At 48.6% G+C, this 22,303-nt stretch overlaps 1 protein-coding gene across 5 annotated transcripts in view; it reads right to left on the reverse strand.

Moving 5' to 3' along the window:
- rap1b (RAP1B, member of RAS oncogene family) overlaps positions 1-22,303 on the reverse strand; it is a 37,592-nt gene that overhangs the window by 11,073 nt on the left and 4,216 nt on the right. For 3 of the 5 annotated variants that reach the window (XM_077004988.1, XM_077004989.1, XM_077004992.1), the window contains exon 2: positions 3,548-3,627. In XM_077004988.1, the coding sequence (XP_076861103.1) occupies positions 3,548-3,607 (60 nt within the window). In that variant the 5' untranslated portion in view covers positions 3,608-3,627. Of the gene's footprint in view, positions 1-3,547; positions 3,628-14,948; positions 15,127-15,714; positions 15,860-22,303 lie in introns of those variants that run through there. The other 2 variants (XM_077004993.1, XM_077004991.1) reach the window with 2 other exon arrangements.

A 22,303-nucleotide genomic window follows, 5' to 3' on the forward strand; every position in this document is an offset into this window, starting at 1 on the left:
TGTTATTTCATTATTAAAAGAATCAAAGATAGACACACACATTAGCACCTTTAAGAGTAATCAAATCTCTCACCAACACACAGTGTGGTGAGTGCCTCTCACTGTCTCACACACACACACACACACACACACACGGATCATCACAGCTGTCCATCTATCAAGAACAGCTGGGGAAATAATCCAGGAGTAATATTCCCTGTGTAGTCACGTGTTAATAACCAATTATAGCTTAGACAAGTGGGAGACTTAGATGGCTCTTCAATCCTGTGCACCTTCTTGGGAACGTGCACGTCAAGTCCACAGGTGTGCAACTCCAGAAAATGGGCACACGGGTCCCCATGTCCAACCTTCCACTAGGGAACAGGCAGGATTGTTGTGTACATTCACAGCTACGACTGGAAGCACAACTCTAGTTCCTAGTCTCCCAGAAATGTGTTCTTCCCAGCAGAGTTTGCATGGCCAGGTTTTCATGTCAGTGGGTCAACACTTTCTAGATGTTTAGTGACACTGTAAAAGTAGGTTTATTATTGAGACTCAGACGGGCATCCTGCTGAAACCTGGGCTCAGTCTGGACAGCGCAATGCTCTCTCTTACACACACACAGGACAGGAGGTGTAGAGAGTTGTCCCTAGCTGTGGGTGTTGGATTGCAAGCTTGGCTTGGTTATAAGAGGCACATACGGTCTAGCCATCTCTGTCTGACACTTAACTAGCCCTGCAGCTCAAAGTTGGGGCCATAACAGACCTAAGGAATAGTGTGCATGCATGTGTGTGTGTGTGTGTGTCTAAGAGAAAGACACACACACACACACACACACACACACACACACACACAAACACACACACACACACACACACACACACACACACACACACACACACAGGTCAATGGTAGTGAGTCGCTGCATAGAACCAATGTGTGCTGATGCAGCAGGGTCTGATGGATGCCTTAAGGCTTTGATATTGATGAGCCTTGCTCTTTCTGTCTTTGTCTGGGTGTGTGTGTGTGTGTGTGTGTGTACACGTGTGTGTGTACATAAAAAGGTCTGGAATGATTTGCCCATGCTCTAAGCCACACGCCCAGTCCCTCTGTGCCTCTAGCTCAGTGGTCAAGCTGCTCCTACAGTGTGTTGTGAGACAGGTAGTGTGAGACAGGTAGTGTGAGACAGCTGAATGTGCCAGCAGGTAGTGCCTCTAAATCTGGCCCTGCACCTTACTGTAAGTAACTCAGCAGAACCGGCTGGGCTGTAGGGTGTGTGCGGAGCTCTGATCTCCATGAGCAGGTCTGAAAAAGCAAAGACTCTTCCGCAGTTTGTGAACACACACACACACACACACATACCCACACACACACATGCACGCACACACCCACACCTTATTCAGGAATGGGAGAGACGGTAGCCAGCACCAGGACTGTTTCAGAAGTAAGAATGGAGCAGGAATGGCCTGTGCAGCTGCTGAAACATCACCTTGAGGCCACGGGGGAGGATCTACAGAACCTCCTGGAGCAGAATTCAGCTCGGATGAGAACAACACACAACCAGACAGGCACTCATAAAGATGCTCCATGCAGTTCACCGCAAAGAGCAGCATTCTCACCGCAGAAGAGTCATTTGAAAGTGGATAACCGCAACCAATCTCTCTCTCTCTCTCTCTCACACACACACACACACACACACACCCACCCCTAGTTATTCAAGCCTCATACATCTTGATGAATATGGAGTTTAATATTTAAGTCTAATATTTCAGCCGTCAGCTCTCTCCCAATCGTATCCCCGCGATCAGACATTTTACTCCAGTATCTACTGGAAACTTCAAAGGTGAATTTGGAAATGTAGACCAATGATTTTAATCATCTGCACCTATTTAATTTATGACTGTGATCACAGGAACCGACATGAACATTGGAACATTTGCCGAAATGGCTCATTACTCTTTACCCCCCCCCCAACCTTTCAGAGCCTGGATTCTCTTCCACTGTGCTCTGTTTGGTGTAAGGGTGTGCTCCTCAGCGCTGACGTTGAGATCATTCTCAGTATGCTATTCGGCTCTCTGCGGGAGACCCTGCAGTTAACGCTCCAGCCATGAAGCAAAGCCACTCTGGAGGGACTCCAACAGAGACAGAGAGAACAGCGTGTCAGAACCACACGCGATCAACCTCGCCCAGCGCAGACGCACGCGCAACGGAAATTCGCATACGAGTCAGTTTAAGGACTTTTATTAATAACACCTTCACTTAATGCGCTGTGCCCTCCACAGCAGTCCAGAGGAAAGCTAGGGAACGGAGGCTGAAGAGGAAGAGTCAGTGAGGAAGAGGCATCTCGCGTACACTCTGACCAAACCAGCTGTTGCCCCTCCCCCCGATGACGTCTGGAGTCCTCTACGTCTCCAGACAGGCTTGCGTTTCAGTAGTGTGGGGAGCAGGGTGACAGACGGCCTGTCCCAAACCTCAGGCCCTCCCGGCTTGCCCGGCTCATCCCTCACCGAGACCACAGTCCACTCCCACAGCCCTCCGCACGCTCTCGGGCAGCTTAAGCAGGAAGCAGGGCCGACATCCTCTCCTTTAAATCATATACATCTGACCACACAGCATCTGTCCACCAGAGTTACAACAACCCACTAGGGGCCTGCGTGCTGGGGCTGTATCGTCACCGCGGGCCTACACGCCGAAGGCATTCGGGGCCCTCCGTTGCGTGCAGACAGAGGACGCGGTGTTACGGGGGAGCGAGGCGATACGATTATACGGACCCGCCCTCACAAAGCAGGCAGCAGGTGGGAGTCCTGCATGTCCAAGGCTTTCCAGACCTGCTCATGGTGCAGAAAGACACACAGTGGGGGGGCGCGAACACACACACACAACTCTCTGTTGGGCCCTGACGTGAGTGGGCGGGCCATTCTGGCACTTCTCCAGTGGGTCAGCTATTGGGGATCAGCGTGATGGAGATAAGTAGGGTAGAGTGCTGGGAGAGGGAACGCTGTGCTAACGATGCTAAGAGGGGGTAACCAGGTTAAAGGGCGCATAGGGGAAAGTGAACACTTATTAGGGCACTGCTCTTGTCTGCTTGGTTTCAGCCACCAACTCTGATCACTTCTTTCAGAAAATGTACAAACTTCAGCACTACAGATCGATATAAGGAACACCACATTCTCATCGGGTATTAAATGCCTTCAGCACTCAGAGAAGCTTGGCTAAAGGACGGCCTCGTTAATGGCCATCCTTTACACGATACCAGATACACTCACGTCTTCCTCCCACGCCCCACCACAGCGGAGGGGGTCAGATGAAACCACTCGAAGAGTCACCGGCCTGCCGAGATGAGATCGAGAGGCGCAAAACAGACAAGTGTTCTCACAGCTCCGCCCGGCTCTTGAGACGGCGTTGGACGCGGCGTCCCCGGGGGAGACGGGGCCCGAGCCTCGACTGGCGGGACGAGACACGACACGCGTCCGCGCCGGCGCGTTCGACCGCAGGACAGCACCTCCGCGGAGGATCGAGAGTCGATTGGAACGGGTCGAGTGAGGTGAGAAGGGAGCGGATCACTTACCAGAGCGGACTTGCCGACGCCTCCAGAGCCGAGGACCACCAACTTGTACTCACGCATCATGCAGTGTGCCCGTTACTCACCTAAAAAAAACAACAAAAGAAAAAACAGACTGTGAGACTATAAACCTGTGAAATGAGGAGTTTCAGTTTTCTACAAGTTTTCACACAAAAACTAATGAATAACCACATCTGAAAAGGTTTCGGATTAAATTTTTTTTTTTTGCCCAGGTGTGGCATAGCCCAAGCGGGTAGCTAGACCCCGGTAAGTATGCCCAATATGTCACAAGTCTGAACCCGTACGAAAGCGAATGCCAACGGTCCAGTTCTGAATAAATGTCCTGACGTATGCACACGATTGGCTGGCACGATCACTGCGAGTGGCATCATGAGAGTTGGAAGTGATGTCCTGACAACACGCCAGGCTGTTCCCCCACTCAGGAGCACAAGCATCAAGATTCTGGAGCTGAACTTTTTTTTTGCAACATTTTGTAATCGATGGAAGCCAAGTAAACAGTTAGCCTAACAGGTTGGCCACAGTCACCAGACACCTGGGTAAAGGTAGGGTAGAAAACCTGTACAAGTTCAGTTCGGTGTGTTTCTAGAGCTTAAAGATCAGGCCAGAAAGCTAATCATAAAAACACAGCAGCAAACGCCCATAAAGCCCAAACGCACTTGATGGTGCCACAGTGAATGCTGCCTAGCCTCAGATAGGTGTGAGGTTCATTCCCTTCCTGTTGAGGTGTTAACCCATCTTCTCATATCTAGAGCTGACGTGTGATGTTTCTGGCACCATTCAGCAAGTTCTTGACTTCCTCTATTACCACAAGAGCCCGTTAGCGAAAGCTTTAATATGGGGCAACTTCACAGCACCTTCCAAAGGTCAAGATCTCACACAAATAAAAGTGTGAACTTCTGGTGTTATAAGCCAGATGGTTCTTACCATTTAAGTAAGACAAACACTGCTATGATAGATGTGGTAGAGTATAACCTAGAGTATAAACACCAGACAACCCCCCCCCACACACACACACATACATATACACACAATTTTATCCTTCTTTCTTATTCTCGGTCTCTCCTCACATCTTGTTTTCTGCCCAAACTGGTTCTGCCGCTGACGTGCCGTTCTACATCATAAATAAATAAATCCAAAAAACACCAGCCCCCGTTGCTGGTCACCGGTGCGATCCAGCCCGCGTTCTACACGAGAGGAGATCGGCGCGGACCGGGGCTCCTATCAGACAGTACCGGCCTCCAGCAAGCATCATCACGCTGCACGGAGCCGGCTGATTAAAGAGACGCGCCACCCAAATCTAATGCAACACCAGCCATTAGGGACGTCTGACTCCACTCCCTCTTAAGAGGAGCTTAAATGGCTCCCCACCAAAGAACAAATCGTCTGCAGTCGTCTAATTCGCCTGTTTCCGCTTACAATGGCAACAGGAAGTGAGGGAGGGAGTGGGAAGAGGAACCGAGTTAGGAAAAATGACACACACACACTGCACACACACTAATGTGAATCCAGTATAAGCAAACAAAGAGTATGATCAAAATGAGCAAAGAATGGGGATCATTTTCAGTTAAAGGATTTGAGGTCAGCGATGACTGAATGAGTCAGTGAGAAGACTGAGGAAACGTGAGCTCATATCCAGACAGACGGATGGAGCACTTCAGGACAACGAATGTGACCGTGACATCATCCGCAGTCGCCCGAGGCATTGAACGAGGTCACGACCTGTAACTCGGAGATGGTGTTCACTGTGGAAGGAGATCGAGAGCTGCTCGAGGAATGTGACAGCGTAGGAAGTTGACATTTAAAAGGCGCATTAAAAGTAAACACAAAAAGACACCCTCCACCACCACCACAAAATGAAAGGTGCAACAGGTCGGAGGGCAGGTGGGGTGGGGGAAGACGGCATGGGGGTTAGGGGAAAGGTCAGGCAGCGTGGGTAGATGGGTAATGAGTGGCAACAAGTGCAAAATGCCCTCAAGCTAAATTCTGAAGAGTTCCACATGCTAAGGATAATATGAGTCTGTGTAATGAGGAAAAATGCTTCCTTATCACCACGCATGCAGTATACCACAAGCCGTGAGAACGCCTGCTCACAGACAGGCCTAGCGTGTGGCGTTGTGCACGAGGATCGGCGATGTGCTATGGTATGAGTGATGGTGCACCAGTAGAGGAAGTGGTGCGTGGCCCCTCCCACCAACAACTCTTCTGGCTGTAAAAGTCAGAGGCACCGAGCTCTGCCAATAATAACACTCAGCAAAGAGAAACAGCTCCACACACACACACACACACACACACACACGCACACACACACACGCACACACGCACGCACACACACGCACGCACACACACGCACGCACGCACACACACGCACGCACACACACGCACACACACACGTACACACACACACGCACACACACACACGTACACACACACACGTACACACACACACGTACACACACACACGTACACACACACACACGTACACACACACACGTACACACACACGTACATCCCCACCCCCACAGATACGAGAAGCGAGGGAGTGGACCAACACGTTTTGCGTGTATGCGTGGGCACATAAAGCACGGTGAGATGCATACCCACGACAGCCCTGCCCTCCTCCTGACTCAAGCTGTCTTAAGCACGTAGTCACAGTCACACAGAGCACCGAGTTCAATCAGGGAACTTCTATCTGCCACTTCTCAGGCATCCACTGGGGTCCAGCATCTAGGAATTGGCGTTTGGCCCCGTGATTTCCTTGCACTGCCATTTGTACGCCGCACTGTTACGCCGCACTGTTACGCCGCACTGTTACGCCGCACTGTTATCCGAGCCCGTGTGTAATGGTAGACCAAGCGGCTTAAAGTGGTTCTAGTCCATGGGAACTCATCAACACCTAGTGTTCTCTGGACCCAGTTCACTCCGGAGTGAAACGCTCGTTAGCACAGTCCAGCGTGAGCGGGATGGAGGGAACAAACACTCCTCACAACGTCTTCCTCCAGCAGTTAACCCACAGCAGTCCAGCGCCTTTATCTGAGAAGAGCTACACGATACCAAACTGTGAAGGTCAGAGGTGATGCCCATTCCATGGCCCTGCTCCTGCAAAGCCCTCAAAGGGTCTTTAATCTGAAAGATTACATAAAGACATTTATATAAATTATGTTTCAAGGTTTGACGGTTGGGTGATAAAACACAGTGATGCATTGTGCTCACACACTCATGGCTCTTCCAGAGTGTGAAAAGTAACATGACACACTCACCTAAACACCCACGCTCACATACACAGGGCACTAATGGTGCACCTATATAACTCTTACTAAAGAAAACAATAGAAACCTAGAAGTGCACAATATAGTATTGTCAAAAAAGACAACATCAGTTTGATGCTGGATTTTTGGCCAATAATAACAACTGAATTTATCCATCCACCAGATTAAGCCTTTTGCTTCTTTTAGGCCTCATTTGTATATTAATACGGGGGGCACGCCGTTAGCAGCGGGGAAAGTTCAGACGTAGTTCAGATAGCAGTCCCTCGTTCCTCTACAGGAAGCCGTGGGGGAGGTCGAGGTCCAAGGGAAAGTGTGACATCAGATGAGAGCTGACTTAACCTTTAATGCTATAGTTTAAGGCCCCGGGGGCAAACATTCTACACAGACACACACACACGTGGAAACAGACGCACACGCGTGCACCAGTTCGCTCACATGCGTGCATGTGAGAAAATGGCTCATGCACAAAATGGCTACAAGGCCATGAAGCTACACCACTTACATGTCCCAAGGCATCACTTAAGGATAAAATTATGTAGGTCAAAGGACTCGAGGGACGCCAAGTGTCTCAGACGTGCACGACGTTCAGAGCTATAATACGGCGTAGATTAAGGCTCATGATGATGAAGACCCTTGAGAGTGCTTGTATCCAGACAGAGACAAAGGGAAGGTCATGAATATTGTGACTCACACTAATCTTCATATGATGCCAGCAAAATCCAAGGCGATCATTAGGTAAATCAGCAAGGGACTGAACGAGAGCGCACCATCAGGAGATACAAGGCCAGATAAGGTGCGGGCTCTCAGCATGCAACACACTCACTCAGGGCATAAGGACCAAACAACTGCAGTCAAAGCAGCTGTGCCACATTTATATGACACCATCACACGATATGCGGTCTGATGCCCCAATCAACCAGCATGATATGTATATTAGAAATCTCTCACACACACACAGAGAGGGGGGGGGGGGAGGAAGACAGAGAGAAGGAAGGAACTTTATAATAGAAGACATACCTCCTACTCATCCACACACACACACACACACACACACACACGTGTGAATGTGTGTATCTATAGGAGGAACCAGGTATAATAGAAAACATTTAAATCATATATATAAAATATGGTTTAGATATCTGTTTTATAACCGTTATAATTTTTATATCCTTCTACGTATACACACACGTGTTTTATTTCATCCCACATTGTTCGTGGAGTGGTTACACTACTATATTGTGCAGCTCAGCTCCTTATAGGAGCTGTAACAGCCAACCACTACGATGAAATACACAAGAAAGGCCAATTAATATCAGGCCAGTAAGTACTACCTTAACTTTACTGCCTCTAAGAAAGCTTTATCAGTGATGTTTACTGCAGGTCAGACTGTAACCAATCAAGGGGCTCTGTGTGCCTACAGCACTTAATGTGTTCTTACTGTAGAAAAATCTCACTGTTAATGTTTGAAGCACACGGTGCAACTGTAAAGCTGTAAACTCTGTACAACTCCAACTGTGATAAGGGTGACGTGGTAAAGTAGGCACAGCTCCTAGAAGCCGCCCCGTGATACAGGATTGCAAAGTGAGGCACAAAGTGCTGATGACCTGTGCAGTCTCACACAAGCATCCTGCCTGGCTACAGTCCACTGAGCTCCGGGCACAGGCTGGTTCTGAAGAACCTTACATCAGATAGAGCAGCACGCGGGCCGGAGCCTGGCACCTGTACAGCACCAACGGGCACCGGAGGGGGGAGGGAGAGAGAGAGAGAGGGGAGAGTGAGAGAGAGAGAGGGGAGAGTGAGAGAGAGAGAGAGAGAGAGAGAGAGAGAGAGAGGAGAGAGAGAGGGGAGAGTGAGAGAGGGGAGAGAGAGAGAAAGAGACAGAGAGGAGGGGGGGGGGGGTGAGAGAGGAGAGGAGAATGAGAGAGGAGGGGAGAGAGAGAGAGAGAGGAAATGCAAATAAAGGAGGCAGATAAGTTTCGGTCTACAGGATCCTAACCTCAGCTGACTAACATGCTATGCCACAAGCAGCACGTTGACCTACTGTCAGTGTGCGTACCACCTCATAAATGGCACTTGGTTACTGGGCAGAGGAATTCTGAGAGGCCTGTTGTGCGGCTCACATGACCCTGTCTGTCACAAAGGGGAATTACAGCCATGCCAGGATCACAAGATCCATTCGGTGTTGTGCAACACCAGGCAGGCAGGGATGGAAGTTCATGTGAGAGGCACAGAGACATCCCTGTACACGCCACATAGCCGCTTTACGTCAGCAAGGATGCGGCCAGACCGAGACACAAGACGTCTCAAGACAAACGCCATGCCGGCATTCCCAAATTCGGGTCTCCCAGTATTCCACCTCTTGGACCAGTTCATTTCAGCCCAGCTTGGACTGGCTGGCAGCGCGAGCATGTTACACACACACACTCACACACACACAGGCGAGAAGAGTGTGCTGCTCAAACCCTGATGACCCTGCAGGGATTTGGCCATTCATGCTTTTGAAGTTTCTGGGAATGAGCATTTCCTGCAAGCTTATAGAAATACTCATCATAACCACTGAAAAATATGTACATTAAATGAAATAGGCCACCAGGTTCCAAAGCTAAAACCACACAGAGGGGTGAAGCATGTTAATAATAAATACAGCGCAGGGTAAATCATGATGGACAGTAAATGGCCAGCAGAAAAGTAGGAGCTGAGGGCACAGAGTCTGAGGCAGGCTGCAATATTTTTTACCATGTCACTGATTTATCAACTGCTGTAGGCCACAGTGTGTAATTGGTTACTAAACTGGGAGGAGCAGACGTCGAGTAGCACAGCAAGGCAGTTCCATGGGAGGCTAACGTGTCCACACATTCTGAGATGGATGGACGGAAAAAAGCAGGACAAGCAGCATTTATGGACTTGTATGCTTCAGAAAACCCTAACAAACCAACCCGCCCCTTTGGCCCAAAGCTCCACCTTCAACCTAAACACCTTCAGGCCAAAGCCCCGCCTTCAGTCCCGGTCCCTGATCAATAATGCCCGGTCCCTGGCACTCTTGGGCCGGCATACAGCTGAGCCCATTACACTTTTATCATCATCCCTGATGCGGTGCCCCCCTCCCCCACCAGGCACCCACCGCCGTAGCGGCCCTCGCTGGAGCCCAGGCAGCAATTAGACAAGCGGATGCCCACCAGGAGACGAGCTTTAGGCAAAGGGAGATGAGAGCGGACCCCGCTGCTAGGAAGCTGATAGGGGCCAAGTCCCACATGGTCTTAAAGACAACCACCACCCCCCCCCCCCCCCCAGTCTCTTCCGGAGTCATTAACCCTCTCACGACAGTGTTTGAGATTCACAAAACACCCCTTTAATGAGGGCTCGGGAAGACCGACGGCAACAACGACACCATCTCGGGCCAGGTGGAGCAGCAATGAAGGGGGAGTGTGTGTCACGGTCACCAGGCAACAACGACACCATCTCGGGCCAGGTGGAGCAGCAATGAAGGGGGAGTGTGTGTCACGGTCACCAGGCAACAAAAACAACAGCGTTTAGAAGAAGAAAAAAAAAAAAGATGGAGAAAAAGGAGAAAAGAAATTAAATCAAGAGGCCATTATGACAAAACTGACGAAGAGAGGAGAAAAGGAAGTGACATCACAGGGAAAGGGGAGGTGTTCTTACAGTAGCTCTACAAACCGCTTCAATCTAACTCATCACTCTTCCAGTCCCAACTACCACAAGGCAATAGGTCTTATCTTGATGCAGCTCCACTGGGAGCATTTATTCCTTGAATCATTTGGAGCTTAAATCAAACTGGACCTCAGGAAACAAAGCCTCTCTGGACAGCCCAGGCCCATGATCTCAGGCCTCTAACTGGAATGTGGAGAGCACAAATCTGTAAAAGTCACTCCTGCCCTCTGCCCTCACCACCACCACCACCACCACGTCCTGGATTAGACGCTGGTTTTCCTCTCCATTCTCGTGACGGCAACATGAAGATCCACTGGTAGCTGCTGCTTAGACCAGCTCGCTCGTGACAAACAGCACAGCCACAGTGGAGCTGCACCCAGCGCATGGTTAATCAACCCCTCTGTACTGCAAGCATGACAATAGTGAGAAAGGGCGGGGTCAAAGGTCTGCAGTACTGACAGTGTTCAAACGCATGGTCTGTCTGAAGGGCTTTGGGGGCAGAAACGTGCCACTCTACCCATTGTGTGAACTATACTCATTGTGTGAGAGCTCTCATGGTGAGTTCTACCCACTGGCTCACTGTCGATTGCCAACACTCATATAACCCCACAGCCATTCGTCATGTCCATAGAGATCATCAGACTTTAGTGCTCTAGGGCTCCACAGAGAACACCTCCCACAACTCCCAACACGAACCAGTCAGATCACGCAAACTGCCTTAGCAGGACGTTCTCCAATCGTTACTGCATATTAGAATGAGATATTACAAGACGCTCAGCTATACCCATGACCACTTTCAAGCAAGGCACATCATGCCAATTTAATGTCTGCAAACTAGCCAGAAGTGGTGGTGGTCTTGGAAAATCTCAAGATATTATAACAGGCCCCAGTGTCCTTGCCCAAGTGTTTGTGGTTGCCAAAACGAGGCACTCTTGGGATAAATTCATTTACGATATGCAGGTAATGAACTACCCGGACATATTGGCGTATTTATCATCGATTCATGCTGGGGCAGGGCTTTAAAAGTAAAAAAAAAAAAAAAAAAAATGAGTATTTCACCTACAGGAAAATAATGCAGAATTTTGTAGACAAAACCATTTTTTCAATTAGATCTTGTTCAATTGCACTACATAAACATTATGGGGTTATAAGGACAACAGACAGAAAAACAGGCATGAATGACATTTCATGCAAAGCTGCTAAAAAGCCAGGTTATGGATTCAGATCCAGATAATGACCATCAATCACGGATCACCACTCAACACCCCTTACAATACAGGGACTACCATCAATATCAGTATCACGGCAGTCTTATTGGCTAGGTACGGTCATTACATATCAATCCCTCATGCTGCAATTACAAATGTGAGAAGATGTCAAAAAAGCACACCTCTGAAGTGGGAATAATTCACCAGAGCAGGTGAAAGAAAAGAACTTGAACACCACTGCACTGAATGTCATTTCCTCCAGCCTGACTGCTGTAACGCACACCAGTGAGAGACTCGACACCATATAATGCAACCTTTAAACAACGTACTGGAGGTGCCGTGCAGTTCCAAACGGTCTATGGTGCGCTTTCTGAAACACGGGCCGTGACAAATGGGGGTTTCGTTCTTAAGCCGTTAAGGTTCCCCGGGGATCACCGTGAGCGTGCACCCGCACCCACGGCAACCCGCACGCCCCCTCACAACAAACGTGCGACGGTCCCGGGGCGAGCTGGCAGCTAGATTTCACTTTCCACAGGAACTCGCTGCCTTGACCTCATCGACAGCACAAAAGCAGATGGGCTACTCTCCAGTGGTAGTGATACCAGCTCGCCTGCACACTCTACAACAGCATGGCATGACACGGCCAAACGGTTCCAGCGGAGGGTGGTTAGCCATGTGGGTTTCCTGCAGGATTCAGGTTTGTCTGCATCATTCTTATGTGTAAGGAGTTTGTGCGTGTATCTTTTCTGCGAGTAGAATGACGAGGTGAACGTGCTTTCATCATGGTGAAGCTCATCCTAACACTTTTAAGTGGCTTTGAACTCTTTTGACTTCAGAAAAGGTAGAGATACGTTGAGGATCTGGGTTACACCAGCATTAATCCCTGTAGCATCCAGAGAGGCGTCTCATTTGTGCGGTGCCCACACTCTTCTGTGAAACGTGTGAATCTAAAATAGCTCAGTCTCTCCGGAGCCGTTCTCCCACAGAGCTTTCAAACAATGCAGATGAGCAGGCCCGTCACGCAAGCGTCAGAAGTCCAACATTCGACAAAGAACCCGAACCCATTTTCTTTGATGAACGAAGAACGTCATCTGTGCCTAAAAGTCTCTCGCTGGAGGTTCCGACCTACAGCCCTCTGCCCCTGTTGGATTCTGATGTGATGGGGAAAGCCCTCTAACGCACCGGAGATCTGAACGTCACATGGCTAAAAGGGAGCAGAGCTGGAGGCAGAGAGCCACGGTGCCTCAGAGGAGTGTGTGCTGCTTCTTCTGGAATGCACTTCTTTACACTGGCTGTTGGGCCTGCCATGCTGTCTTCTGTCAAACGCCGAGCTTAAGGTGGAGGGCCAGTATGGGGTGAAATTCTCCTCGATGGATCTCCACAGTGGAATGTAGAGAAGAGGAACTAGCCAAGTCTGCTTCATGAACAGCAGAAAGGTGGAACAGGAGAGTTCTGAGGGTCTCCCTCCATGAAAACATGGGCGTCGGCCGTTTTGGCTAGGGTACGTTTAACTGACGACATGCTCAAAACATTTTTCCAAGTCTTCAGAACAGTATCAGCCCATGGAAAAATCTTTGGACGGTAACGTTCTATATTGTTCAATGCTGCAGAAAGACGCGTCTAAAGTGAGCCAATGAATTTGACATAGCCGGAACCACTATGGACATTGTCCACTCACCCTAGTCTAATGAGGTCATGTCTTTGACCGACAGGACTCTCTGCCCATCTGTGTAGTGGACTCGAAACAGCTCGCACCAAGCAATCACCGGAGAGCCCATGGCACTAGCCACTCAGCCACTCCACCAAAGCAAGAAATATAATCATTACTGATCTACACTGCTGAATTATGGCTCATTCAGGCATGCTATCCAGTTCATTACAGGCTTGCACAGGGCTTGTTCCAATGACGGCCCGAATGTGCACCGCACGCTACAAGAACATTTTCTCCCCAGCAGAGAAATTCAGAAATAAAAAATCCCCATCACAGTTTAAAACGCTACATCTCCTGGCGAATTCAAAATATGGAAATGAATAACTATCCATGATAGTAAAATGCTGCTATGATTAACTACTCATACCGATTTACACACACTACTTCACTACGGTGGCAGTTCCAACGGTTATCGAACAAGCGGGTTTCTGTTGAACACGCAATCAGGAAATGCACTCACAGATGCATCAAAGTGAAGTACGACAGTCAGGCGACAGTGTCGACAAATAGCTGTACGCAAATATTCCAGTCTCTATTTTAAAGAGCTCAACCTCTAGAACACAAATAACAGAAGTCTGTTCAAACAAGCACGGGGCAAATGCTTCTGCAGGAGTGCACACACACACACACACACACACACACACACACACACACACACACACACACACAATGCTACATCACAACACGAAGCACGTAGACCATGGTGGTCATTTCTGTTCTCCAACCAACCAGCCCAGAGAAGGGAGCCAATTCCTGCAAGGAGCTTGTTTGCATAGAATCTCTTCATTTTTAGAAGTCATAGGAGTTTCTAGTACCTGAAAAGATCCGAGATAAGATCACACCACTAGGGCTGGCGCAGACACGCATCCTGTTTTCCTAGGAATTCATTCTCCCGTCATACCACTGGCACGGATTTACCCGAGCATCGTACTGGGACCAGTTCGGATTTGAGCGCGTTTTAGCGCACACATTTAAGTAGCCTCTGTTCTGAATGAGTGAACCCGTTTGTGGATGGGCAAACTACAGAAAACACACAGTGTTTTCATAGCAGATAAACTGAACCAGCTTAATTTTAAAATCATTATCCACATCACTGCTTAAAGTCAAAAGATGATGCTTCAGTAGATAATGAAACCATCATCACTCAATGAAGAAAATCCGCCCCAATGAGTTAAGAGGAAAGTAGATGTTTGTTCTCTAAACACCTCGGTGGTGCTCTGAGCGATGACCGCCAAGGAGGAGCGGGAGGGCGGACGGGGGCCATGACGGATGGGCATTCTGGGAAATAAGAACACCACGCCGAGTGCTGACCGCACCCGATCTAAACGTGGAGAGAATTAAAAGGGCCGTTCGCAGGAAGGGACCGCGTGAAGGAAGACGGGCCACACATGAGGGTCGCTGCTAATGTACACAGCGTGATGGAAGAGGTTAACTATTAATCTACAGCGCCATGTCAATTTTGTGCACGTCCCTTGGCCTCCCCGTGTTTCCGGCTTTTGTGTGGAATGTCTGTGAGCGAGTCCCAGGCTGACCGCTATCAAGGGGCGGCCGAAGGCTGAAGTGTCGGTGCCGTGGAAAGAAAGCTGCAAGACACTGAAGGCAAGAAGCTCGAGGGCCGTGCTCCACGCTCCCCGACCGGCCGTGTTTCTGGAGCACTTTGGTGGAAGGCGCATGTCTCCGCTTGCACTCCAGATGTGTGCAAATCGCAGCCTGCAGAGAGACATTTAGGATCCTTAACCACACCCATCTCAAGACACCCAGATTCATTACAACACACAGTAACAAGTTTGGGCAACAGAGAGGTTCAGACCACAGACAAGAACGTTTGGGAACTCAACCTAGCCACGGCTGTATTTGACTTGGTGGTACCAGAGAAACCTTAGCCCTAGGGACATTTTCAGAATGTTTCCAGGAGAACCCCCAAGACCCTTAATTTTTAAGACTCTCTGAACCTCCAGTAAAGAGAGAAGAAAGCAAAGCAGAAGCAAACGGACACGAAGCGCCAGAGATTTCCAGTACGAGACTTGTGGTTTTCCAACAGGAAAAACAACAACAAAGCTAAAAACTTGACAAAGCCCAGATTTCCCTATTCAGGAACTTGAACACGCAACTCCTGGCCCCTTATTTAAGCCCCCAACCTAAAGCATAGGGCAGCCAGATGTGAACACCAGTCACTTACCCACTCACTCCTCTCGTGCGTGCACACACACACACACTATTTCTCCTCCTGTAGCACACACTCAAAACCACATGCAGAAAGATGCAATATGGTCAAGAATAGGAAACACACACACATACGTTTGGTAGAGCTGGCAAGGATGATCTGGAAGAGAAAGACAAGCCCCGGGCTGGACGTTGTCCGGCTCAGCGCTCAGTCCTGGCAGGAGCAGCTGCAGTGTGCATGTCTCTGACATGGACGTACAGCAGCAGGAAGCCCCTGCAGCTTGAGATTAGGGCGTGGGGCCCTCGAGGGGCGGAAACCAGATAGCCCCGCCTAATAAACCTCAAGCTGCGCCGTCTAGGAGATGTCCACGACAGCGGCCACCAGCGGTTCTCATATCTGTGACAGATCTGCGCACCGCTGGGGGGGGGGGGGGGGGGGGGGGGGGGAGCTTGCAGGCCATATCTAAACACTCGGCATGCAACCACAGATAACATAGCACCAAACACCAGAGCCACCTCGACTCAAATCTGTGCTAGGCAGCTTTCCGACTGCGGACTCGAGACAGCAGTCTCCGGGAGGTGTAACCGGACCGTCCACTGGCACCGCGTGCCCGTGCGGAGTGTTAGGATAGGACGATGTGCAACGCTCCACCACCATAGCGAGTAAGAGGAGGAGAGGCAGGAGCCGAGCAGTGTGGTTTATTTTTCCCATTCCAGACTGCAGGGGAAATCTCAGAGTCCTTACTTCACTAACAGCCTCTGGCTGGCGGCCAAGCCACCTAACACACTGACCTGAAGAGTGTGTGAATGAAAGGAGGCGGGGGGGAAGGGCAAGCCAGAGAGAAAACGAGACAGAAAAAAGACTGAATGAGAAAGAGACGCAGGAAGAGAATACACGGGGAGAGAAATAAGAGGGGCATAACACACTGCATTCATGTGCCACCATTGCCGCTACCCCTCTGCTATCTTGCAGACATCTGTGCATGCATGTGTGCGCGCATATGTGTGTGTGTGTGTGTGTGTGTGTGTGTGTGGTGGGGGGCATGCCAAACATAGCAGAGCATGTGCATGCAGAGGACCTGTAGGTGATGTCAGAGAGAACGTGACCGCACATGAGTTAGACAGTCTGCCTCACCCCCATGCTGATACCGCTCAAGAACCAAGACGGACACACCCACACAAACACAAAACATACACACACACAGGCACAACACACACAAGCACAAAACACACCTGAGACTCCGAAACCAAACTCCACTCATCGAGGAGATGGGCGAGGAGCTCTGTAATCGATAGCCCACCAGTGCTCTGGTACATTCCCAAACACCAGGCCACTAAGATGAAGACAACAGGAATGCAGAACAGAAAGCATCAAAACGTAAAATACAGAAGTGCTACAAATGTGGAGAGAAACGGAACCAAGATGAATGACTCTGCACTTTTTACATTCGAAAAGGAGGTACCAAAAGCTAATGAAGGGGGTCGTGTGCATCGCGTAGCCGTTTCTATTTCGCGGTCACGTTTACAAGTTGGAGCCGTCGGACACAAACACGGGGCAAAGCGTTTTAACACGAAGCCCATCAGCCCATTCCTCGGACAGACATGAGCAAAGAGCAGATCTCACACCTATCTGGATTAACTTATGCAGGGGAGACACACGGGTGGTCAAGCACAAACCCTGTGCACAGACACGATGTTTACACCGCCGTGAAATGTGATGTGACAGTGAAACACGAGAACATGTCAGCTATCTCAGGTGAAGAGGGAATGTACAGAGATCAGGTCTGATTACATGGGTGGTGGTGGTGGTGGTGGTTTGGGTAGTGGGGGGGGTTGAAGACCTTTTGCTGGCAGTGACCTTCTGGAGTGGTATTTACCTGCACCCTGATTAAGGCAGCCTCCTACTGTACAAGATGACAAAAAGCTTCTGTTTGAAGCAGATGAGATGAAGCAGATGAACCCACGGGGCGATGGGTTCATTAGGAATGCAGCGATTGTAGCAGGTTTAACTGCAGAAGAAAGGAATGTACTGTACAAGTTCACATGACCACTCGTCCAGAACATCGACCGAGTAAACAGATCTACTAAACATTTCTCAAATTCTAACATCCAAGGGTTCCCTATTCTCAGTGTCCTGCTGACATCACGCATCCCACAAAGTTCTCCATTTGGAAGACGGTGTCAAAAGTTCATTTGCATTGCAAAGAGTGCACTTCATAGTAGTTCCAGACTGCATGAGAAGCTTTAGGGAACACACACATTTTTTCAGTTCCTGGTAAATTATTTATATATAATTGAAGGTACCTGATATAATGACAAAAGCCGCAAAACATGAAGGAGACTCCCTGCTTGGAAAGGTCGGGGCTAAAGGTTCACCGGGCCAACAGGTGTGGGACTTGAGTGCATTTCCCCTCATTATACTGGTGTGTTTTATCCATCATGTCTGAGGAGCCTTTGTAGGCGGAAAGGCCCGGTTTCAATAATTTAGGACTGAAACGTTCACCACGTGTCACTCAAAGGGCCGAGTTTAGCAGAGCAAAGACGGGAGATGTAAACTATGAACAGGCAAGTAAAGAAGCGTGATTAAAATACGGGATCCAAGCAGCAGAGATCAGATCGTCAAATATCTTCAGAAAACAAAAGAAAAAGGTATATTTAGACAGCTTGTATGCAAACACCACTGACGAAAATGTAGAAGTGCATAGCGGGACGTGCTATTGGTGGACATCATCCCATTGTCTTATTTACATATTTTTATATCAACTGACAGATTTCCAATTTTACAGAGCATGTAAACAACAGCCAGTGAAGTCGATCTGTCAAAGGAAAACTGCATAGCAACAAGTAGCTGATTGGATGTTAGCCTATTATGCCATTATCCATTTTTTTAATCAATAAACTGTTTTCCAGAATGTTCCTTTTGTAAACTGTGGAAAAAAAAAATCACTGTAATCAATTTCTAAGGCCCTTTTGGTTGGTGCAACAGAGAAGTGACACGTTTAAAAGGGTGCGTTTACGGGATGTGATAACTTCTATGATCATAGTAATGTCTTATTTTCCGCCTCATCTCTCACCTCTAGTTCCAACATAAGGCACCAGCGAGTACATCATCAGAACCTCATTAGGATGTCACACACAGCGTCAGGGGCACTACAATTAACTCCAGACAAACCCATGACAAAACCACAGAAAACCAAATGATTAGGAATTATCTGCAGACATCAGAACTGGAAGACACCAGTATTAAGACACTTATAAAAGAAGCCCAGAGGCAAAACCAATAATAAAGGATCAGTTCACTGAAGCCAACCAAAAAAAAAAAAAAAAAACCAAACGACAACAAACAGCCATTATTAAACTAATAATGGGGGGGGAGGGATGAAGAATCAATTCCATTTATAGTTCCGGGAAGGGTACAATTAAGCAGCCATCGCAGTCGAACAGATCAGCCCAGCACACGGTGGTTATAGTACACATGAGCTAAATAGAGCTGCTGAGTGTCAGCTGGAAGGGGGATGAATACGGAAGCTAACGGTTGGGACCGTCCCTGGCATGTGGAGCGTGCGGGGATGGTTAGCTCGCCGCTCGGAGGAACCAGTCGGGAAGCTACGATCACTCCCATGGGACGCAAGACTCTAGCAAGGGAGTCTTGACGTGTCACTCCGTGAGAAACTCGAATAAATATTTCGACAAGTGAGGCAGGGTTTGAGCTAGAGCGTAGGTGCACAGTGTAATACGAAGAGACATGCCTGTGCAACGCACACACATGCAACCACGTTCGTACACGTACCTGGAGAATGGTATGTCTGAAGTTTGTAAAACACCTACACTCCTGAAAATCACTGCCTTTAAGGAGATGCAAGAGTATGATGCACACGCAGGGGCCCCACATAGGGGGGCATGCACAGAAGAGACGCACTAGGGGGCGCGCACGGAGGCAGAGGCGCTCAAAGGGGCGTGCACGGAGGCAGAGGCGCTCAAAGGGGCGTGCACGGAGGCAGAGGCGCTCAAAGGGGCGTGCACAGAAGTGGAAACGTGCAGAGGGGCGTGCACAGAAGTGGAAACGTGCAGAGGGGCGTGCACAGAAGTGGAAACGTGCAGAGGGGCGTGCACAGAAGTGGAAACGTGCAGAGGGGCGTGCACAGAAGTGGAAACGTGCAGAGGGGCGTGCACAGAGGCGTGCAGGGGGCCCAGCCATGCACCCAATAAAGGAAGTTCTCAGAGCCCACATTCCCTCATAGGACAGAGCCACACTGACCACTACATCTCCTCAGACTCCAGGGAGACAGACTGAGACACAGCAGACAGCCAACGAGGAGGAATCGGTGGCATCCATAATCAAGCACACATTTCTCAGAGGTCACAGCTGTTCACTGAATACCACTCACTCTGCGAAGCTGCAGTATCTAGAGTAGCAATTACACAGGGCCTTGAACAAAGACCACCCATCAAAACATGCATTATGGATGCTACAATAGTACATCAATAAATGACACATGAATATGAGGAAAATGTTCTACGACCTTCGCTTCAGGTGACATAATTCTCTCAAGTAACGGCAAAATGCAACAAAGTCCTTGCCTTGCCTACTAAGTGTCATTACTTGTCTGGAGCGTAGCTACTGCTCCTTTCGTTGATGTGAAAGCTTTTCATTAAAATGTGTGCTTACTCCAAACAACCCCCCCCCCCCCTCCACCCCACCGTATTAGTTTTCATTTTAACATTACTCTGGATACATATGTCCAGAGGTTTTCAAACCGCATGTGTATGCCCATAAACTTTGAGAGGCCTGTAGACCAGCCATCTGACCTCGGTTTAACTCCTCTTTCACCTAAATGCTATTAACCTAAACAGCAACATCCTCTTATTACCTTCAACAGAGAGGTCTTGGAATCCCAGACCAGCAGAAATTCTTTAAGACCCACAGTAAAGCTTTCCATGTGTACAAAGGAACCGAAGGCAAGATGAAAGGCACCAGGTCAATCACACATTCTGTTTATGCATCATTGGATGAATTTTTTCTCCACAGGTCACAAAGCCCTTCACACCGAGGTGGAAGTATTATGGCTGCTGTATGGTCCGCGTCCCAAGAAAGCTGAAATTGTGTGGTGACTTTCTCCATCTTTCTACCTCCATCCAACACGCAATTTTTGTCATTTATTCCACACACTGAGATTACTGAGAGTTCGGTCAATGAGGTTCAGTAGTTTATGACACACAGCCATTAAAAATTTGCGTTTCGAGTAGATGGTGGGTTGCAATAGGCCACGTTATATCAGAAGCTTTAGAATGAAGGCTTGATCAGACCGGTGAGATGAAGGAAAAAGAAATGAAAAGAATAAAAAAGCTCATTCACCATTTGCTCCTGCCCTCTGTCGAAGGTGTTGCTAACAAACGTCACCAGAGAGCCAGAGATGGATGAGACGTGTCAGATTTATGATGATGAGGAAGTGACCTGCCAGCATTAATACCACCACTGCATTTTCCCCACAGATGAAACTAAAATTGAGAGGAGGAACTGGTACTGATCTGAGCACATTAGTTCCAATCTCCCTGGGAAGCCCAGCCCTCGCATTTCAAAGTTACTTGGGGAAAAATCAGGAATAGTTGAAGAAAAGATGTAGAAATTTGGAGCGTATATTCTTGGAATAAGGCTGAATAAATATCAAAGGACTTGAACTTGCAAAACTTGAGAAGTGCAGTGGAGCAGGTAGGAAGTGTAGGAATCACAGAACACTGGCCTTCAACCATCTCCAACTCTGAGGTGAATACCTGGCACAGCCTGGCATTAACGGCTCAGCTTGATTTGCTGTTAGCCAAGACCTTTCGGGACTTAATTTCAAGCTCAGGCCGAGATGAATCCATGTAATAATCACCGTGTAACAAGTGCCAACGCCATTACAGCAGAAGCAGACTGCTTACAAAAAGTACAATGATATGTCTGTCGCCCACCACATCTCGTCATTGACTATCTGCTACGGAGCGAGTTTCCTTGTGAATTTGCTGCTTTCGAACATTTGTACAATTTTGATGGATTGGGCTAGATCTAAACTTAACAGATGTGTCAATACCTCATAAACAGAACAGGCTTGATATATTTAATCACTGTCTGGAAGACTTGTAAATAAAAGTTTTAAAGGAAATTCAGCTAATGACACGGAGACACTCTGATAGAGCATGATAGTGTGTCTGGTGTGACTGTGGCTTCAGTGTGTGCTCACAGAGGGGCGCGAGCTGCAGCAGACCTCTGGGCAACATCACTTCAGCCGTACAGCTCGGAGCTCCAGCAGAGAGAGACGTGGCCCTTTAAAGCAACGAATGCTCACAGGGCTGACCTGAGCCGCTGGACAAATATACAAAAACGCATCGAGGCTCCAGCTTTTCACACTCTGCCAATTACACAGGAAAACCAGTTACAGCTGCATCACTTTGTTGAAAACTACCAAATAAAATAGCAATAAAACAAAAGTTGAGAATTTAGAATATTTAGCTCATGTCAGACTGTAATAAAAATGTTTTGTGATGGTCCGTTGTCTAATCCTACCTGGAACTTCAAAACGCATACGTTGCATCTCTGGGCTTTAACTCACAATCAACCTTGACCACACACGCAGCACAACATGTAATCTGCAAGTCAATCAGTTCACCTAGGTTACAGGCTGTCATGGAGAGGGGGAAAACAATTAGAAAGCAGTGATTAGAGTGCAACATAGATTTAAAATTT

Source organism: Brachyhypopomus gauderio, chromosome 5 (genome assembly GCF_052324685.1).
Source record: "Brachyhypopomus gauderio isolate BG-103 chromosome 5, BGAUD_0.2, whole genome shotgun sequence".
Lineage (NCBI taxonomy): Eukaryota > Metazoa > Chordata > Actinopteri > Gymnotiformes > Hypopomidae > Brachyhypopomus > Brachyhypopomus gauderio.